The sequence below is a fragment of the Labrus mixtus genome, chromosome 2 (assembly GCF_963584025.1).
Source record: "Labrus mixtus chromosome 2, fLabMix1.1, whole genome shotgun sequence".
Classification (NCBI taxonomy): Eukaryota; Metazoa; Chordata; class Actinopteri; order Labriformes; family Labridae; genus Labrus; species Labrus mixtus.
Window position 1 is genome coordinate 28,852,074 of NC_083613.1, and position 19,413 is coordinate 28,871,486.

The following is a 19,413-nucleotide window of genomic DNA, read 5'->3' on the forward strand; positions in this document are numbered from 1 at the left end:
GATGACTTCTTACAGCGATTGGATCGATTTCCAGAGCTCCTGGATCTGGTCAAACACAACGCTTTTATCTGTTTATTGGATGTGTATTGATGTTTGATTCTAAAGGAAGCTTCAGCAGCAGAAAGGCTTGCATCCTGAATGTAGAGCGTTATTTCAGCTTTTCTAACATTTGTAGAATCAGACATTACTCAGGCTGCTGTGCCTTTTGAAGGGGTTAGTCAATTCTTGTGAAGTACAATCATTTCTGATGCTTTTCTTTCAGTGGTCCTCTAGAGGGAGACGGATACCAGCACTGTTCTGATACGTGTCACTATTAAAAAATAGGCCAATCAGGATGAGGCCAGATGTGGCTCTCTGGCTGCTGTTAACAGTCACATTCATTAAAAATGTGTTTCCATCATGAAACCACAATAAAAGTGGAAACAAATATTTACACAAGTTCTCCTCTGTTTTTTTTCTGGTTTAATCATAATCCAAAATTTGATAAAAAGGCTGTTGTGAAGGTATTCCAGGTAAGGACATGTACAAATTGTAATTTGTTTTTAACCACGTACAGTATTATAGGAAACATGGAAAATGGACAAATCCTTTTATTTAAAGATCAGTCTTTAGTCTTCACTAGTTTTGACGTGATGTGTTTTTAGAGTTACACAATGGCACTGTGAGTGGCGAGAGTCAAAAGAGGTGATAAGTGTCATCTTTAGACTTTACCTTTACCAACAGTCCAAAACTCTTAGACTTTAATTTGACCATAAATATAAAAGAAAGGCAGGAAATCGTTACATTTAAGAAGCTGGAATCACAACTGACAAATAAATGTAGTGATTGAAGAAGCTCCAAAACCAACAATTAGTCAAAACAAAGAAATGACAGTATAGTCATCAACATCAGATTTGATCATATTTGTCTAATCTACAGAGGCACTGAGCTCCCTAAGAGGGCCCCATCTGACAGCACTCACTCATTCTTGTGAATGCTGGTCGGAGTGCTCATCAAGGTATTTTTGCGTAGGGCCCCAACAGACTCTAAAGTCGCCTCTGCTAATCTATCATGTGATAAATACAAATTTAAGATATTAGTCCATAATCAAAAATGCAGCAATCATCTAGACCGGGTTAGTCTGATGAAGGAGGGTAAAAAATATGATGTTCTAGAAAATGTGTTCATTATTTGTGCAAATGGAGGGGGGGGGGGGGGAGGAAAACATGAGTAGACCCCGGGCCAGATGAACAGCAGGGACACGGATTAGGTGCCAAAACATCAGCGCAAATGTCAACCAGCTGGACGCTGAACATCGGCTGTGTCCTGCCACATTACAAGTAAACAGCTTGCGTGAGCAGCGCCAACACTCACACTTCACAAAAGAACAACTTCAATCAAGATCTTCATAAAAAGGTGATTTATTTACAGAACATGACACGAATACGCCAAAGCACGCTAGATAACAGTGTAAGATTACAATCATCACAAAGCTTCCATTCATACACAATATAAAGAGATTCTCATACGATTAGAAAAATAGACGCACTAATATCTTATTTACAGACTGGAACATCTTCCAAGATTTGAACCAGGTCTGGGTTTTCAACAGTTTTACAGTACAAAAGCAAATAGCTCATAAAACCTAAACAGAAGCAGGTCAATTCATAGCATTACTTTTTATTATTGTCTCTAAAATGCGTAGATTCCCATACTGACTGTGGCCAGAGCCACAAAAAGTCCCAGGACCATGGTGAACAGTGGGCTGGCTTTGATCAAAGTGTTTGAGAACTGCAGCGTGTTCACTGCTGTGGATTTAGTTGAATAATTCTGCTGAGTGTTTTCAGAGATATTCACCATCTTCTGCAAATCGTCAAAGACCTGTAGACAAACGAGGAGAACATCCGTCAGAAAAGCCAGACGACAGGTTTATTATTAGACGTGTATCCGCCCTTGAAAGTGCCGTCAATCTGTTAAAGCTTCAGCATCATCATCATACCTGAATATTAAGCTCAAAAGCTCTGACCGCCTCCTCGAGCACACCGTTCCTCTCCTCCTCCGTCAGCGCCACACTGTTCATCCTGCTGCGGTACAGCTGTTTGAAGAGGTTGGGGCTGGACACGCCGGGGAAGGCGAAGAATGACAGGCCGTCGCTGCTCTTCAGCCCCAGAGACTTCTGGGCGATGCGACCAAGGACCTGCCCTCCAGAGAGGTCACCGAGGTACCGGGTGTAAGCATGGGCAATCAGAAACTCAGGGTTTTCTCTACCAAGCTGAAGAAAAGAAGCATGCAGAGTGTTATTCCAGTACCAAACAGCAAGAGAAAACTGTGTGTAAAACATGTATGACACATATCAACATACCTGTCTGATTCTGTGGCAGTATCTTTTAGTGGCTGCAGGGACAACTATTTTCTCTCTCCAGTTTTGGCCGTAGAAAAACTCCAGGTCTTTGGCAAGGGTCTTCAGTCTGGCCAGTTCGGCGGGGAAGTAAATGGGTGCAACCCCGGGGTGGTTTGAGTTCCTGTCCATTTCTTCCTCCAAGGCCTGGTAGACCTCGTACAGCGAGCACAAGAGGACCTGAAGAGGAGAAGAGGCGGTATAAGAGCCAATATCCAAACCATACTACCATAAGGTATGAGAGATTGGAAAATCAAACGTCTCTGTTACCTTGAACTGTGGCAGGGTGACCTTTCCTCTCTGAAAGCTCAGCATCAGCTCTGTGTTTTCTGCCCTCTCGTGACAGTCCTTTGTCACCTGTTTGATTTGCTCTGACAGATCGCTGCAAAAAGAAAACATCATCATAAAAAACATCGCCAACTAAAACAGCTTTTAGACAAGAGCATAGGGTAAAAAAAAAATGTATGGAAACATAAGAAGAGTATAGGCTTCATAGTTTAGAAAACATGTTAAATAAATACCATGTGTGATATACTGAACCTTTAGATGTTTATCTTATTGGGCCACTGATAAAACTAAGTTAGCACATTTTGTACTAGAAACCTCCTTTGGGATGCTGATACAGATATGATCTTTACAACTCTAATTACGGCTTTGTAAGTGAAGTTTTTTTAAATTTGAGCAGAACCATGTAAAAGATTTTTTGTAAATACTTTTGGGGCATTCTGCATGTATTAGATAGGACAGCTGAAGAGAGATAACAGGACATGATGGCATGCATCAAATGGTTCCTGACCTGGAGTCAAACCAGCAATCAGCAAGTCTAAGACTGAAGCCCCTGCACATGGGGCGCCTGCTCTACCAACTGAGCTTAACAAGTGCCCCGATGTGTGAGCATTCATTGGAGAACTATGCTTGCTGTTGAAATGTGGGTGTGTTTGAAAGAAGGATTTGGAAATAACAATAAATCACAGCGTCTCATTCTCACCTGTCCGTCATCTGCACTGCTGATATCTTCTTCTCTGACTCCATTGTAGCACTGGAAAACATTTAGAAAAAATAAGATTTTTTTAAAGTTTTTTAAAAAATCCATCTTCAAAAACATGACAACTAATAGACTTTTAGGATTTAGGACTAATGTAAGAAAGTGGTGCTACCATTTAAAGTCTAAATAAAGTTTAACAATAGAGTTTTACTCACCAGTAAGGAAAAGGATCTTGCAGGTTTGTTAGTTTGGTTTTTATCCTCAGTGATTCCCTGTTCCGCTCTGGATGTGCAGTACAGTTTATCTGTCTGCCAGCAGTCTTCTGCTCCCTTTATACAGGCCTCCTCTGTCTCCTCCCCTCCAGCGGAAGGGAAACAGGAACCTAACGTGACCTCAGATAAACATGATATGGCAACTTCACGTGGGCCTGAGAGTTATCATGATTCAGCAACTTTGAGAGAAGTAGGGAGGAGGCAACGGGACTTCCTGGAAGTTTTAGCAATGCCCCGGCGACGGCAGAAGGAGGAGGGCCGATTGCTAAACGTGACAAGGCAGCTTTGAAATTACAGAGTAGAGCCAGACGAGAGGAGGAGTCATGACTGTGGGAGTTTGTGAAGCCTGGGAGGAGGGTGGGGGGGGAAGTGTTTGAACAGTGACGAACGGTTCAGAAAAACAACCACATGATTGTGAAAAGAGAATACACCAGCATATTTGAGTTAATCAGACACATAAACATGTTTAACCAAGTTGCCGGACTGATAAGTCTGCATACATTTCCATGAGAAGTCAAGGTTTCAGCAGAACCAGAGGCAATAAGGTGAAATCAGAGCAAAAATGACAAACTTTGACAAAGTCAAATGTAACGTTGTCAGCTCAGGTGTCGGGTTGAGATCGTTTAGTCTGACTGCTTATAATTTATTGCCAGAGAACAAAACCTGGAAAGGAGATCTGACTAAAGGCAGGAGTGCCAGTACCTGATCACCTGGACTAAACTCACTACATTCTCCACGCTGGTCGTAGAGACTTTTCATCTTCCTCTGAGCTGCCAACAGATTTTCTTTGACAATATATTAGCCCTGTAGCTGTTTTCCAAATCTGGGGACAGCCTGCCCCTGACATCTTCTTGAGTTGCACACGTATCTCTCACAGCGGGAAGTTTTTCTGGAGGCATGAAAAAGATGCCACAGAAATCCATGTCTGCAGACAGTGACAGTCAGGGAAGGAACATGCTCACACTGGCAATCTGTACCGTGTACTCGGTCGTGCGTCTCTTTTATTTTTTTTTTAATTTATGTATGGCTGTATCTGATTAAAATGACTCAAAATAAGACACAAAGTCAGTAAAGTAGTTGTCATGTTCTCTGTATTGTTCTCCGATGTGCAGACGCGGATTCGACCGCTGAGAAACACTGAGGACAACTATAAAATAAATCAGGAAACACTGAAGACGCAGAGAACTCAAGAATGTAACAAAACACACCATAGAGAGGCACGAGGATAAGAAATGACAAAATAAAACAGGAAACACCGAAGACTAACCTAGGAAACCATCAACACTGGGAAACATTAACACACAAGGGAAACAAGCAACACTGGGATAGCCAATAACAAATAAGACAGAAAACAACAAACTAAGCAACACTAGGGAAGAATGAGAAATGAAAGGAAATCTAAACTCTGAAATATACAAAAACCAAACCAAACAAAACTAAATCATGACAGACTTGAACTCTCAAAATTGCCAACAAAGACACACTCCCATGACCAAAGTCGTTTTCCCATATACACTCCTGAAGATTTCTAGAGAATTTTCAGGAGTACTCCTGCTGAAATCCTTCAACGAGTTGTTCACACATGCACCTCACAGTGGGAGGCAAGAACATTTGCCTTTATATCAATGCTATGTCGACCCCCCCCCCCCCCCCCCCCCCCCTCCTTTCATTTACTCAAGGTTAATTCTTTGATTATATCCTGATGTGTTCTCACATCGGCTCAATTGGACTATCTGTGGAAAAAATACTTGGAGGCTGGAGCTTTTCAGGAGTTTTGTGCAAGTGTGAAAGCACTACAAGTCACCTTTCACCAGATCTGAGTTCAGTGTCATTTTATGCTGTTGAAGAGAAAAGACAGTCACACCTATCCTACCTATGTCCACATAACTAGTGTCTCAGAAGAGAACAGTACCGAGTCCAGAATAAATGCTCTAACCCTGAATGTCTTAACTTCTTTAATCGACGTTTACTTGCTCTTCACCAGTGAACCGTCTCCATCACACTCAAATGCCACATAGCCAGGGTCAATCTCTTCCTTCGCTGAGTAGATCTTGCTCGACAACAGGAACCCTGATCACTGACACTCGTTGAAGACGGGTTTTTTTGTGTGTGTGTGTGTGTGTGCCAGGGCGTTACTCAAAGACAAAGCAGCCTCAGCAGGTGCTGCTGGGAAATACCCTGACTTTGACTTTTTCTTCAACCCTGGGCACTCACTTTGACCCTTACAAAAACACAAGTTACAGGCATCATTGAGCTTTAGCTTTACGTTGCAAAGTCTGAACCACAGTCACCTTTAACTGAAATAAAGTTCTGTCCCCTCTGATCGCCACTTACTGGAGGTTACCCCAGCATTTCTCTCTATGCAACCACCATATTTAGAATCAGAATAAGACATATATTTTTTTCCCGCTGAGAGGAAATTAGGTCTAGTTGTTTTGTATTTCACAAGAAGAACTTACTCCTTTAGGTCCTCCAAGGACTTTATCTGGGAAGCAGCACGCCCGGCAGTTGAAACGTGTCGCTAGAATTGCGAGTAAATTCAGTGTAGGACTGTTCCTTTCTTTCTGAGAAATGTGAACCGTCGCTGATATGCCACTGGTACTTCCTCGTATGTTCTGAGCACAGCAGCTTTAACCAACTGATAGCTACCACTATGCATTGCCACTCAGCCTACAGAAGTATAGGCTATATTTGACATCAGACTGCTTTCTTGCATCAGCCAAACACCCAAAAACACAAAGAAAATGTGCCGGTCCCTGAAGAGTTTTTACCCCTCGGCATTCATTAGCTAACTTGAGTTACGAGTGATTTTGCAACGTCAGGTTGTTATATATTAAAAATCCACATAAAGGTGAAAATTAGGATGTATTTATATAAATGAGGCTGTTCAGTAGAAGGTTATATAAGCCTAAAGCAATTAGGCAGGAGAAACTGGCTAAACACTGATGCACTAAATAGGTTAATTTTATTCAAATATGATGTATAATTTTTTTAATTGGGCCATTTTGTTTGCAATATAGAAAACTTTTACTTTTAATTATTTAGGCTAATATGATGAAACAATAATATCCTTGTTTTCTCAGTTTGACGACTTGACTTTTTCCTTGTTACATAATACTTCTAGTCTACAGTACATTGCTGTGCCTGGCCAACAACCTGAACGAGTTCTACTGTCGCCTTGAAAGACGACGGGACAGCAAAGAAACTATACCCCATGATGACTCTACTCCCCAACCCACCTCCCCCACCAGAGCAGGGGCTCAGGATCCTCAACGACTGTCCACCCCAACAGATTCTGTCTCTCCCACCACCTTGAAGCACTGTAATGATCAGCTGTCTCCAGTCTTTACAGACTTTTTAAACACCTCATTGGAGACATGCTACGTGCCAGCCTGCTGCAAGGCCTCCACCGAGGACTTCAGACCTCCCGCCCTGACCGCTGTGGTGATGAAGGTGAAGGACGCTGTCAACCTGGCCCTCCACTTAATCCTTAAGCATCTGGACTCAGCAGGAACCTACGTCAGCATCCTGCCTGACTCCACCTGCAGTAGGACCACAGACTTCCTGTCTGACAGGAGACAGCAGGTGAAGCTGGGGAAACATGACTCGGACAGCAGGACCGTCAGCACTGGCTCCCCTCAAGGCTGAACTTTGAACCCTAACCCCTATCACCATCGGTGACTCCACTTTGTCCACTGTGCAGTCTTTCCACTTCCTGGGGACCATCATCACCCAGGACCTCTCATCAAGAAAGGACAGCAGAGGATGTACTTCCTGCAGCAGCTGAAGAAAGTCAACCTGTCAGAGAGCATGATGGTGCACTTCTACACTGTGGTCTATAAGGACCAAAACTTCATGGCACAAGAAAAGAAGAAGACTTATTAATAAATTAATTATTATTAATTATTATAATTAATTATTCTGGAAGATACTTTCACTGTTAACAATGCACTTGTACCTCCACAACTGCACAGCTCCTGCATTGCATAGTTGGTACATTTTTTTACCCAATAAAGTTTAAAAAGTTGATCTACATTTTTTCTTTTTTATCCTATTATATAATTTTAAATTGCTCAATATATTTTCATCTTATTCTATTTCAGGTGTCAGCAGGTGCACTGCTTTCTTATTATTTTTTGGATTAGTCTTTTGCTAATTAAAGACAACAAGTTAAATTCCGTGTATGAGTAAATGTAGGCTGCTTGGCAATAAAAACCGAAAAAACTGGTGAGAATAAAGTGAAATGTCTTGTGAGTTGAACAGTAAAAAAAAAAAAAAGCCCATGGTAAATAATCTGCTGAGACAGCTGAACCGTGACATGACATAATAGTTTCTTGGTCATCCATTAAATCAGTCGACTCTCACTCCGGTCTAACATGACTCAGCAGAGTGACTCGAGCAGCGCTAAACGTGAGTAAGCAGCTTTTCCTTGACACAGTTCACACCCGTGGAGCGACACAGAGGTGACTCAATGAGTTCAGCCGAGCTTTTAATACACATGTCGGTAGCTAAATGTTAACTTGTTGTCCGGTACACCGGGCACACCGAGCTCTACACAAACACGTCTGTGAATTAAAGTCAGCTTTTCACCTGAGCACGTTTACCTCAGTTAACCGACAAATTTCGCTTCAACTTGTTAATCCTGTTTTCAATGCCCTGCCTTTTTCTTTGTTGTTGACTTAAACAGGCCAAATAGTGGGAAAGCCTTAGGCTATATTTGATCAAAGCCTATTCAATATTAACTTTTTTTTTATACCGCTGAAGCCTGACTGCCAGGTAAATAAGTAGGCCTAGGTCTCTGTGTTTGCAAACCCTCACACACCTGTGTCAGCAATAGTTTATTTATTTAGCTCATTTTACCATGGGGCTAGTAGTTAGAAATATCTTTGAATTTGCAGTAGGCTATACCCCCCCCCCCCCCCCCCTTTTTGTCTGACATAAATATTAACAAAACATTCAAATAGAGCCAGATATGATTAATCAATGACTCATCCCTAACACAGGCTGTAACTCAATTAATTCTGGAGTAGGCCTTTCACTTCCCAGTAATTCTCCCTACAACTTTGTTCACTTTTTTTTTATGTTGCAGCCTCTGAATCTTTGTGTCTAGAATAATGCTGAGGCAGGAACTGTGAGTGGATGCAGCTAGAGGGAGAGGAAAAGGTCCTATACAAAGACTTCATGATGGACGTGGAGGAGCTGGAGGAAACGGATGATGTTCCGGCATGTAGAACCAAAACACTTAACATGGTGGGCTCTGGGCCTGCACTGGTAAGCTGAGCCGGGTTTTCTGGCACGATTTCAAGAACTACCAAGGTGCATTGAGAGTATAAAAGGCTTGAAGAGAGAGGTCTAAAAGCTCCAGCAACACTTGGTAGTTTTGAGATTTGATTTATTTAGAATGGTCATCCTGACCCTGATGAAGGCCACAAGCCGAAACGCGTCAAGTTGATCTCCATACTAAAGTGTCGCTGGAGTTTTCTGAACTCTTCCTGCACTGGTCGTAAGAGAGGTTTTCACTGCTACATTTTTAAGAAGATCTTTCATCTGCATCTGAGGTGTGAGATAAAGTCTGTGTAATGTTCATTCTGACATGGTCACTGGGTATACACTGTATATTGGTATCTATATTGTGCTATGTTTTGCTGCAGTGTCAGGTGTTTCTGCATGTATATGGACTTTCAACTGTTCAGGTTTTGTCGCTCACCGTGTCAGCTATGTCCAGTTTATGGAAGTATGTGTGTTTGAAAATGAATAGGTTCATGCAGTTTAGTACACACTGTTCTAAACTCAGTATATGTATTACAGTGCATGTATACAGTCAATTATTAACTGGGAGAAAACACTGAAACTAGGGCTGGATGATAAAAACTACCGAAGGCCTAAAAATATAAACAAATGCATTCCAAAAAATTTCACCCATGCCAATGAGGACAATAACTAATCAGACCTGTTTAGATTTTTTTGTAGCAGGCTGCAAACATGTAAATTTATACAGTAAAATTTGGATTTTCTTTTTTTATGTGAAGTGTACATGACTTTTGGGGCTCTTGCAACAAGCCCTAAACGGACCCTTAACGAACTGCAGGATTTTGCACAGGATGGAAAGTACGGGAGACCAAGGGGAGCGGCAGAGGAAGAGAAAATCTAGATTTTTATTTTTAAAATTGTTCTAAACCACAAATAGGATTAATCCATGAAATTAATTTACTGCTCATACTACTAAAAATAAATTAGAAGTATTTTTCCTTTATTACTCACAGTTACAGTTGTGTGTTTATATATAAATATTATATATTTTTTCCAGAATTCATCACCAAACTCATACCATTAACTTTTTTTTGATGTAAATAGACTGAATTCTTAGTCCCAGTTGTAATTTCTTATTATTCACTGTCTTTTCAGGAACTCAAAGGCTTGCTCAGTGAGAAAAGGCGACACTCTGGTAAGGTGTTTTTAACGTTAATGTACAGTATATGATACACACTGGATCTCATAAATTTAACATGGCTATAATGCAGAATATATCAGTCACAAATATTTACTGATATAAGATTCATAAAAGGGAAGCAGGCCAGGGTTGACCATGTATTGTTTATTAAGAAGAAGTGAAACATTTCAGGTGGAGATGAGGTTCGACTTCATAGAGCCGAGTCCTCTGGCCTCCTGCCTTCCTCCCCGCTCTGTGTGTCACAGGACGGTTGGGGATTAAGAAGTGGAGGAGAGGTGAGAGAACGGATGATAACACGGGGTTCATGTTGTGAAGTTTGATTGTTGTGTTTAGATTGTAAGACCCTGCTGCTTTTTCCAGGATATGCAAGACAAGTTGTTGTACTCGTGTTGCACAGCAGAGGGCGGCATTGATCAGGTAACTATCCTATGTTTTTTTTTTTTTACATAATTTTTTATCTTTTGTGTATTTATCCTACATGTTTGTGATTTTCAACCTCTCTCTATCCCAGGCAATTCAAAGCTCCTTGGAGTACTGGGTATGCCCAGATAACCAGCACAATGTGGCCGACTGTCCCCTTACCCCCCCTACCAGCCTTCCTGCGACTCCAGTAACCCACGTGCCTTGTCCAGTCGTGCCTGTACTGGGATCTGTAGTGAAGCCCATGATACCAAGCCCGATGACTGATACCTGTAGTCCCATAACGTCCATGTGCAGTCCCACTGGTTCAGCCTGGGACTCTCTCAGATCCACAACCTGGAGTCCTGGAAGCTCTGACCATGATCCTGTCAGTGCTGCGGCTCACCTGCATCTGTTGGGGGAGTCCTTGTCCCTTATTGGACAGCATCTTCAGGGGACAACTGTGAGTGGATTCAGTGTAGGGGAAATGAAGTGACTCATAACTAGGTTTAATGTTTATTGAATACTGGTCTGGCTGCTTTCTTCAGCTCTGTTTAAACCTGTTGACCAATTGTGATCTTAAGGCTGCCCCCTTGTGGCACCAAGGGGAACTTTTTTTCTTCACATTTGTGCATCAGGAGAAAACTGAGGCAGAAAAACATTCGTAAATATTTGAAATGTGCTTGTTCATGTTTTAGGCACTTAATTAAACAAGTAAGAAGTGTACTGTGGATCTGTGTCTACATTTGCTTTACATATTTTGTATGGTAATGAAGAAAGTAAATCTAATCAAAGCTTTTTGTCTTACCAAAATGTAAAAAGTGAACAACCCTACCTGGACAGTATTGACAAAACATGTGTCTCTGGTCTGTCTTTGATTGATGCACCCCTCTGTCCAAAGACTAAACACCCACAGGATCAATGTCAAGTCCTTTTAAGACTCAGGGGAACAAAACAAGGATTTGATGCACTACACGATGATAATCGCTCTTTGTTGTGCATCTGCAGAAAACCGTGAGTTTGCCGAGTGGCTTGTCCCTGCTCCTGGACTCTCTGCTGTGTGCCCTGGTTCCTCTGATCTCCCTCACCTCACAAATACCAGAGCTGAGGAGCTGCACGCAGCACACACTGGTGAGAGAGGCTTACCAATCATTACATAAGAGGTATTGTTCCGACAGGAAGTTGTGTGTTAACAACTTTTTTTTTATTCTTCTTCTAAGGCCCCCACTCTGGAAAACATTAACTATTTGATGCCCGGGCTGTGAGTGATGACAATGAACACACGAGCGGGTTTCAGCCCTTATTGGTAAAATGAAAGATACCAAATGTTAGTTTACATTTAAAGAAGTATGAGATCTCTTTTGTTCTCGTATAAGTTTAATTGCACTTTAAAAATAATTTAAGTTGGATCACAAAGATTGAAGTTAAGTTAAGTTGGTCAGGCTTTGTTGTTTGATTGTTCAGTTTAAAAGAAGAAGAGAAGAGGCCCTGATAGGACATCAACGACACTTATATCGAGTCTCTGACATGAGCTTGAATTTAAACTCCGATATGAAATGGGAGGGGGAAAAGAACTGCATAGGCTTTTAATAATAGCCGTGTGTTTGACAGCATATAGCCTACAGTCATAGAAATCACTTATCAATGTCTGTGAATACTTGTTTAAATGCATGCATGCAAGTCTGATGACATCAGCATGAACCAGGATTGATGTGTGAGTGTGTGATGGTTTGCACTCTGTTAATAAGATCTAAGTTTACATGACCCATGCTCTTGTGTCACACTTACTATACACTTAGAAAATGACCTACAAACTGACCACAGGTTCGCACTTAAGTCATTACTCACTATTGTTATGTAACGATAATTACATAATATACGGTCTATTATGTATCTGTAATTGCTCTACAGTCATTTAAATCAACAGTTTTCTGTTTTTTATAGAGAGCACAAGCAGTAAGTCACCTGCTCTAAATGGTCGAGGCTTGATGTTTCATAAACTATGTGAGCTGAAACTCAACTACGATCATCCATATGACCCACAACACAAGCAGACTCCTGCTCCACTTTGAATATTTACACTGAGAACTTGTCATGATCTATCTGTAACGTGCCATCTGGCCTGATTGAGGACGACAACGGCAGCGTAAGAAAATATTTTAATGAAGCCAGCTATGAACCTTAACGAGTATAAACCCTGACAGACGGCTCATTAGAGTGTCATCCATGAGTTTTGACACTTGTCCAGGGTGTGGTGGATAAAAACTTAAGGTACAATGATTCACATGTTGCCCCGGGTCACACCTCCTCCGCCCCATCTAGGAATGCTAAGCAGCAGCCTGCAGACAACGAAACTCGTTGTGCATGCTAAAACATATCGAAAGACTGTGTTCATGATGTGCTGCGTGTCCTGAACATTTGGGAGTGGTGAGACAGGTAGCTCTGTGAGACTCCAATCCTGTCCTGCGTAGGCAGATTTGAACGTTTGACGACTGGGTGTCGACATGTCATGAAGTTGTCCGGGTGAGAGACAGAAGAGCACACAGAGACGACGATACAGAAACAAGGCTCGAAAGGAAATCCAACATTTGAGTAAGTATGGTCTAATTTTAAATCTTACAAATGTATATATGGTGTTTACGGTGATAGGTATCTGAATAATCAGGTTAGTATGATTGAAACAGCTAGACATAGATAATTATTGATAAAGTGTACTGGTCATTTTTCTAATTTGTTGTAAGGATGTTTATGTTATATACACCTCAGTGTTTATTACCAGCCACATCTCGCTCTGAGTAAAAGATTATTGTGTGAAGTCGCCTTAAACAACAGGTGACTGTCAGCTCGTTTCATACTTGACTGAAATTGTTGTGTAATTTATACGTTTGAGTTTCACTTTAGTGATTAGCTTAGTGCCGCTTTCTTGAAGTTGTGCTCTTTTGTGTGTTAACATACACTGTAGTCAGCATTAAGTGCTTTGTGTCCATGTACAGTATTTTCATTTTGAGGTGGATTTGTTTAGCGCATGTATGCATGTCAGTCCAAATACAAAAGTCCAGGTAGAATGTCGTTGGGCAGGACTGGCAAGGTGTGGCGTGTCAGGAACAATGTGAAAAGGGGGATGCAGTGAGAAATCAAACAAAAGCTTCGTGCCTGCAGGAGCGCTGGAAGTCGATACTGGAATAAAACAAGGAGATTCATGGAAACTAAACAAGATGATTATTATTGAACTGTTTCACTGTTTGCTTTCAGTTTGTCGGTGTAACTTCCTGCTGAGCTGAACCTTTAATATTTGGTATTCACTTCCATCCCATCTTTTCCCTCTTTCCAGCTATGAGTGAAAACTTCAGTGGGAGCTACTACGGCTCCTCGCCCCCAGAGCTGAGACTGGTTCTTTTAGGAAACATCGGATGTGGAAAGACGTCGTCAGCAGACACCATCCTGGACCAGGTGTCTCCCATCTCTCCCAGTGCCTCCAGGACCTGCCAGCTGAGGCAGGGCGTGTCCGAGGGCCGGAGTGTGACCCTGGTGGAGGCGCCGAGATGGTACTGGTCAGGAGGCAAGATGGAGGACAGTGTCAGGGAGGAGACGGAGCGAGGGATGACACTGGTAGCACCTGGTGCACATGCTATTCTGCTGCTGGTGCCTGTTAGCCAGTTCACAGAGGTTGGTGTCAGCGTCTGCTGCTGTCATCGTTGACATCTTACTGGTTTTTCACAGTAAAAGAAATGATGTTAAATCACTTCCTGTGTGTTACGTAATACAGTATTAATTCAAGTCTTTTTACAGCACAATAAAACTATATAGGTTATAATAATTTTTATAATTATAACTGCTCCTTTCCCAGATGGAGGGTCGTGTGCCTGCAGAGCTGCAGGAGTTGTTTGGGACGGATGCTCTGGATCACACCCTGGTCCTGCTGACCTGTGGGGACTACTTGATGGGAAGATCAACAGAGGTATGAGAATGTAATAGTCAGTCTCTGTGTTGTCCTGTGAGACACGTTTGAATTATTTCTAATCACAGTATTTCTGATATCTTGTGCTCACTTGGATGCCATGCACTCTTGGAAAAGCTTGAGTATGCACCCTTGTGAAAAGTTTAAAAGTCTTTAAAATGTGTCAAAGCTTTTATCATTTTGATTCATTTTTTTGTCCTGCTTGTTCCTTGCACTGCTCTCTTTCTGTCAGCCAGCAATCTGCCTAATTTACACCCTAATATTTAACATGTTGGCTTGTTTAAGAACATCCTAATACATCATTTAAAGTGATTCTGAACTTAAAGGATTATTGTTTGTACACTACTTAATGTATGAAGTATTTAAAGTGAACTAAAAACAACTCTCTTCTGGACATCCTTTGGTTATTCCTACTTTCCACTGTGTCCAAAAAGCTGCTGTTTGTAGAACAGGGAAATGGCAAAGCATTACAACTCTCCATTTTTTTTTTTTTTTACGCTCAGGAATATTTGCAGAAAGAACACCCAGGCCTGAGGCAGGTCATCGAGAGCTGCGGGGGGAGGTACCATGTGATCAATAATCGTCAGCCACGGGACAGACAGCAGGTCGGTGAGCTGCTGGAGAAGGTGAGACATTGATGCGTTAAAGTGTTTTACCTGTTACACTGAAAACCTTGAGATAAGGTTTTTACAAAACAAAAAAGTGCGAGTGCTTGAGCTCTATGTTTGACTTGTTTTGTCTGAGGAGGCTGCTCAGCATGCATGTTGTTGTCTCTCCCTGCAACGCCCTGTTTCACAATCATATAATTACACACAGGCAGACGTAATGTGGATCAGTTTGAATATGAATGATTTGGCTTTACTTTTACTTTGAAGATTAAAAAAATCCATTCCACCACTACGATTGAGTGTCATGTTAGTATGGCTTGTATTCTAATGAAGTTTTCTATTACTCTTTTTATGACACAGGTTGAAAATATGGTGCAGAAAAACGGGGTTTATCGCTTGAAGTCGGCCGAGGAGAGAGAGCTGGAGAAACGGGTGAACGACAGAAAGAGGGAACTCATGGAGAGTTACAGAGCTCAGAAGGAGAAGAGACAGACCGACGCGGCGACCAGTCTGTCAAACAGAGACCCAACGAGGTCTTTTGACAGAGCAGAGGAGAACAGCACCTTTTTGGAAAGGAGGAGAAGAGAAGAGGAGGTGGACGCGAGAGTGAATGTGAGGCAAGTGTCCAACGGGCTTCATTCAGCGCAGACACCACAGTCAGACTCAGAGCCACAGGGTGAGACGGAGCTGAGGAGGAGGCCCAGTTTCAAACTCAATTCAGGTATTTTTTTTTTCAACCTCACACCTTCTCTGAAAACCATTTAAATGAATCTAAGCAGAAAGTGAACTGTATTGTATTGACTGTCTTTCCCCTGTAGATGGAGCCATACTCTCACAATTGTCCGACGGTAACACATCTCCAAAAGTTGTCACTACATGTGAGTCATATTATTTAACTGTCTTCTTATCTGTTGCTCTGAACTGTCTCCTCTTTTAACTTTAAGACATCAAACTTTTAATTTCTCCTGATTGTTTCCAGTGCACCACAGAATCAACAGCGCCGAAGAGTGGTCCCCCGAGGGGTCTCCGACCTCCGCTCCTCATTCTCCCGTCTTCACCTCCACCCCCTCCTCGCCCGCCTTCACTTCCTCCTCCTCCTCACCTTCCTCATCGTCTCCTGAGCTACGTCTGGTGCTGCTCGGGCGATCCGGAGCAGGCAAGAGTGCAGCCGGAAACAGCATACTCGGGCGGGAGGAGTTTGAGTCCCGGCCCGAGAGCCTCACAGCGATCACTCGGGAGTGTGAGAAAAAGAGAGCTGTGGTTGAAGGAAGACGGGTGAGATATTCAAATGTCGCTCTAGTGCATGATGTCATTTTTCTTTGCAGTTCCCCAAATCCACTCATTTCATATTCTTGACATGTTTTACATTATGCTATAAAAATACCATCTGGCTAAACTGCTGCCTCCTCTCTCCCCTGCAGTTGGCCGTGGTCGACACCCCAGACTGGTTCAACACAGAGCGAACTCCAAATGAGGTGCGAGCACAGATCTCGTCCTGCGTTGCTTTGTCCAGTCCCGGTCCTCACGCCTTCCTGATGTGCGTTCCTTTAGACCAGCCTGCAAAGACCGAGCTGCAGGCTCTCAGTGCCCTTGAGTCTGTGTTTGGCCCTGAGGCGGTCGAGAGACACACTCTGGTCCTCTTCACTCATGTCGACCGACTGAGGGAGAGCGGGAAGCTGGGAAATGACGACGTTGAAGCATACATCGCCGGTCAGCGAAGGGATCTGTTAAAGCTGGTGGAGAAATGCGGGGACAGATTTCATGTGATGGAATCCGAAGGGGGTTGGAGGGTGAGCAAGAACGTGGCGGAGCTGCTGGAGAAGGTGGAGCAGACGGTGAGGGAAGCTGGGGGACAGTGTTACTCTTGTCCAGCTTTTCAGGAGGCTGAGAACAAAGTGTGGCAGAGACAAGTGGAGATAGCAAGGGAGAGAAGGGGGACAAGAGGACAAGAGGAAGAAACGGGGGAAAATGTTAGTCAGCTCAGCTCTGACAGGCGGGCGCCTTATTCCTATATGCAGCCTGTGGCCGAGGCAGAAGAGGAAGTGAGAGAGGATGAGATTGAGGAAACAAGGGATGAGGCGGAGAGGAGTGTAAGCACCATGAACATCGAGAGCCTTCCTCCCGTGACGCTCTCCAACATATCACCATCGCTCCTCAGTTCTGTTATGGAGAAATTGAGGTCCAGTGCACACACTTTACCCAAGCTGATGACAGATAGCTCTGTGTGGGTCGGCGAGGGAGCGAAGAAGGTGAAAAGCAGTCCAGTGTGGGGGAAAGTGGGCAGCGGAGCACAAAGCGTCCAAAAGATGGTAGCTGACAGTTCTGTGTGGGGAAAGGTCGGAGCCAGTGCCGGACATGTGTCCAAACTCGTGGGAGATAGAGTTCCCAAGGTAGTGGTGGACAGTTCTGCATGGGTGGGCTCCGGAGCAAAGGCAGCAGCAGCCAGCCCGATGTGGGGAAAAGTTGGTTCTGGGTCCAAACTAGTGGCCGACAGCTCCATGCGTGTCGGAGCTGGGCTCGGAGCCAGGGCAAAGGATTTGGCCAAGAGTCCCATATGGGGAAAAGTAGGATCTGGAGCCAAAACTGGTGCTAAACTGATGGCTGACGGCTCGGTGAGAGTCGGATCTGGGATCAGCGTCGGTGCAAAGAGGGTGGCACAGAGTCCAGTGTGGGGGCAGATGGGCTCTGGGGCCAAAGCGGGAGTCAAAATGGTGGCTGACAGCTCAGCGTGGGAGAAAATTGGGAACACTGCTAAACAGGTGCCCAAGCTAGTCATAGCGGGGGCTTTGCTTGGTCTGGTTCTCGGTGTGCTTTTAGGCGGGGTGCTTGGCGGAGCTATCGGTGCAGCGGCAGGGTCTGCTGCAACTGAGGTGGGCAGACGAAAATTCAGCAAAAAAGATCCACTTGAAAATGCGGATGGAGCAGCGAAAAATTTGGAGAGAACAGTGAACGACAGCGTGGACTCTCTGGTCAGACAAGGAGGGAAAGTGCTAAAAACTGAATAACTGAATGCATAAAAAATGCAAAAAGGTTTTATTTTGTTTGAATTCAATCATCAGAATGTGTACTTCCAATGATGATCTTTAATGATCTTTAAAACAGACACTTTTCAATCCTCAGGGTTAATTTGCCTCAGGATTATTACCAACTTCAAATATCTAATAGCAGAACGACAGAAGCGACTTTTAGCCACGACTTTTTTTGTTTTTATGCTTTTCTTAAATATTGTTTGCAAAACGCTTCAAACGCTGTCAGACAATAGTAGTTCATAATATGCATTTTGTAAAATGTTTAACCTCACATGATAATTTCCTGATCATCACCAAGTTTGTTTAGAGTTAAGAAAATAATACAATTGTATAAAGCCTGAATTTAACTGTAATCTTTGTCAGTGTTTCATTAAAAGAAAAAAATCCTAAGAAGTGCCGCGTCTTTACCTGTGTTATGTGTCCGTCTTCACATATCTTTAAACAGTGCAAATCTTTACACCGATACTGGAAAGGTTTTAATGACTTTCAAATATATTTTTTTAACTATTTAACTCTGACAACATGCTTCAACCTCTTTACTAAAAAAAGATAACTCTTTCTTTTATTCAGCAGGAGAAATGCACGATACACGTTTTTATCATTTATAGCTATGAACTCATTTGAGATTTCATCATAAACAATCAGCACCAATAAAAACATACAGTTCATCAGTACAAGTAATGCAAACACTCATAATGGTCACATTCAGTGTATTGTAGTTCAATTTCCACAGCCAAGTTTTCTGACTACATTTGAGATGTTGACGTACTGCTCCCTCCTGTGCTCGTTGTGAAAAATCCCTAATACTGGAACATGTTTTGCCTGATTGTATTTTGAACTAAATTTGAACTGCTGGTATACCTGAGTGCATGTGGGAGTGACTCTGAGAGGCACTTCAGAGGGGGAGAAGACATTATCTTTAAGTCCCAGGCTGGCCAGCATCCCCCCCCATGGCCTCCTCCTCCTCACAAGGAGGCCAGACACCTCAAGCAATATTAGGAGGTTTCACTTTCCTGACCTGGATTGTGCACGCTAACAAGATGCTGTGTTCTCAGTTTTCTGGTGGTGGTTAGTTGGGATAATGGGACTCCCCCTCTCCCACATAGATCAGTTTAGGTGAAGTCAAGGCAGTATCAAACAAGCTGGGTAGCTTATTTGACACGGTGTGTGCCGAAAGGTAATAAATGTTTGTTTGCAAGTTAGACAGTGTGCAGGAGTTTGTAATGATTACATTATGTGTGTAGGTTTTTTCTATTTTTAAATATCAAACAAGCTGACCTGACTTTATGATATCAGGTATCCATCATACTGTTCCTGCTCTGCACCAAACAAAA

The 19,413-nt window shown here is 42.8% G+C and overlaps 3 protein-coding genes across 4 annotated transcripts in view; 1 reads left to right on the forward strand and 2 right to left on the reverse strand.

Annotated features, from left to right (window-relative positions):
• The window catches only part of LOC132991770 (histidine-rich glycoprotein-like), a 393,411-nt gene that overhangs the window by 250,413 nt on the left and 123,585 nt on the right, over positions 1-19,413 (reverse strand). The window lies entirely within an intron of this gene.
• On the reverse strand, positions 1,385-3,779 carry LOC132991566 (heme oxygenase-like). Its single transcript, XM_061060355.1, has 6 exons — positions 3,578-3,779; positions 3,366-3,416; positions 2,648-2,759; positions 2,342-2,557; positions 1,979-2,251; positions 1,385-1,860 (listed from the first exon to the last, which is right to left on the reverse strand). Exons 2-6 carry the CDS (start codon positions 3,407-3,409, stop codon positions 1,672-1,674), a joined length of 834 nt encoding a protein of 277 aa, XP_060916338.1. The 5' UTR covers positions 3,410-3,416; positions 3,578-3,779; the 3' UTR covers positions 1,385-1,671.
• Positions 10,032-18,470, forward strand: LOC132991573 (uncharacterized). 2 transcript variants are annotated; one of them, XM_061060369.1, is made up of 13 exons: positions 10,032-10,079; positions 10,257-10,360; positions 10,446-10,502; positions 10,597-10,947; positions 11,493-11,615; positions 11,705-13,076; positions 13,816-14,150; positions 14,332-14,442; positions 14,946-15,068; positions 15,411-15,771; positions 15,869-15,928; positions 16,030-16,325; positions 16,472-18,470. In XM_061060369.1, exons 7-13 carry the CDS (start codon positions 13,818-13,820, stop codon positions 18,053-18,055), a joined length of 2,868 nt encoding a protein of 955 aa, XP_060916352.1. In that variant the 5' UTR covers positions 10,032-10,079; positions 10,257-10,360; positions 10,446-10,502; positions 10,597-10,947; positions 11,493-11,615; positions 11,705-13,076; positions 13,816-13,817; the 3' UTR covers positions 18,056-18,470. The 2 variants fall into 2 exon arrangements, with proteins under 2 accessions (XP_060916352.1, XP_060916359.1); XM_061060376.1 differs by lacking the exons at positions 10,032-10,079; positions 10,257-10,360 and having other exon boundaries at positions 10,433-10,502.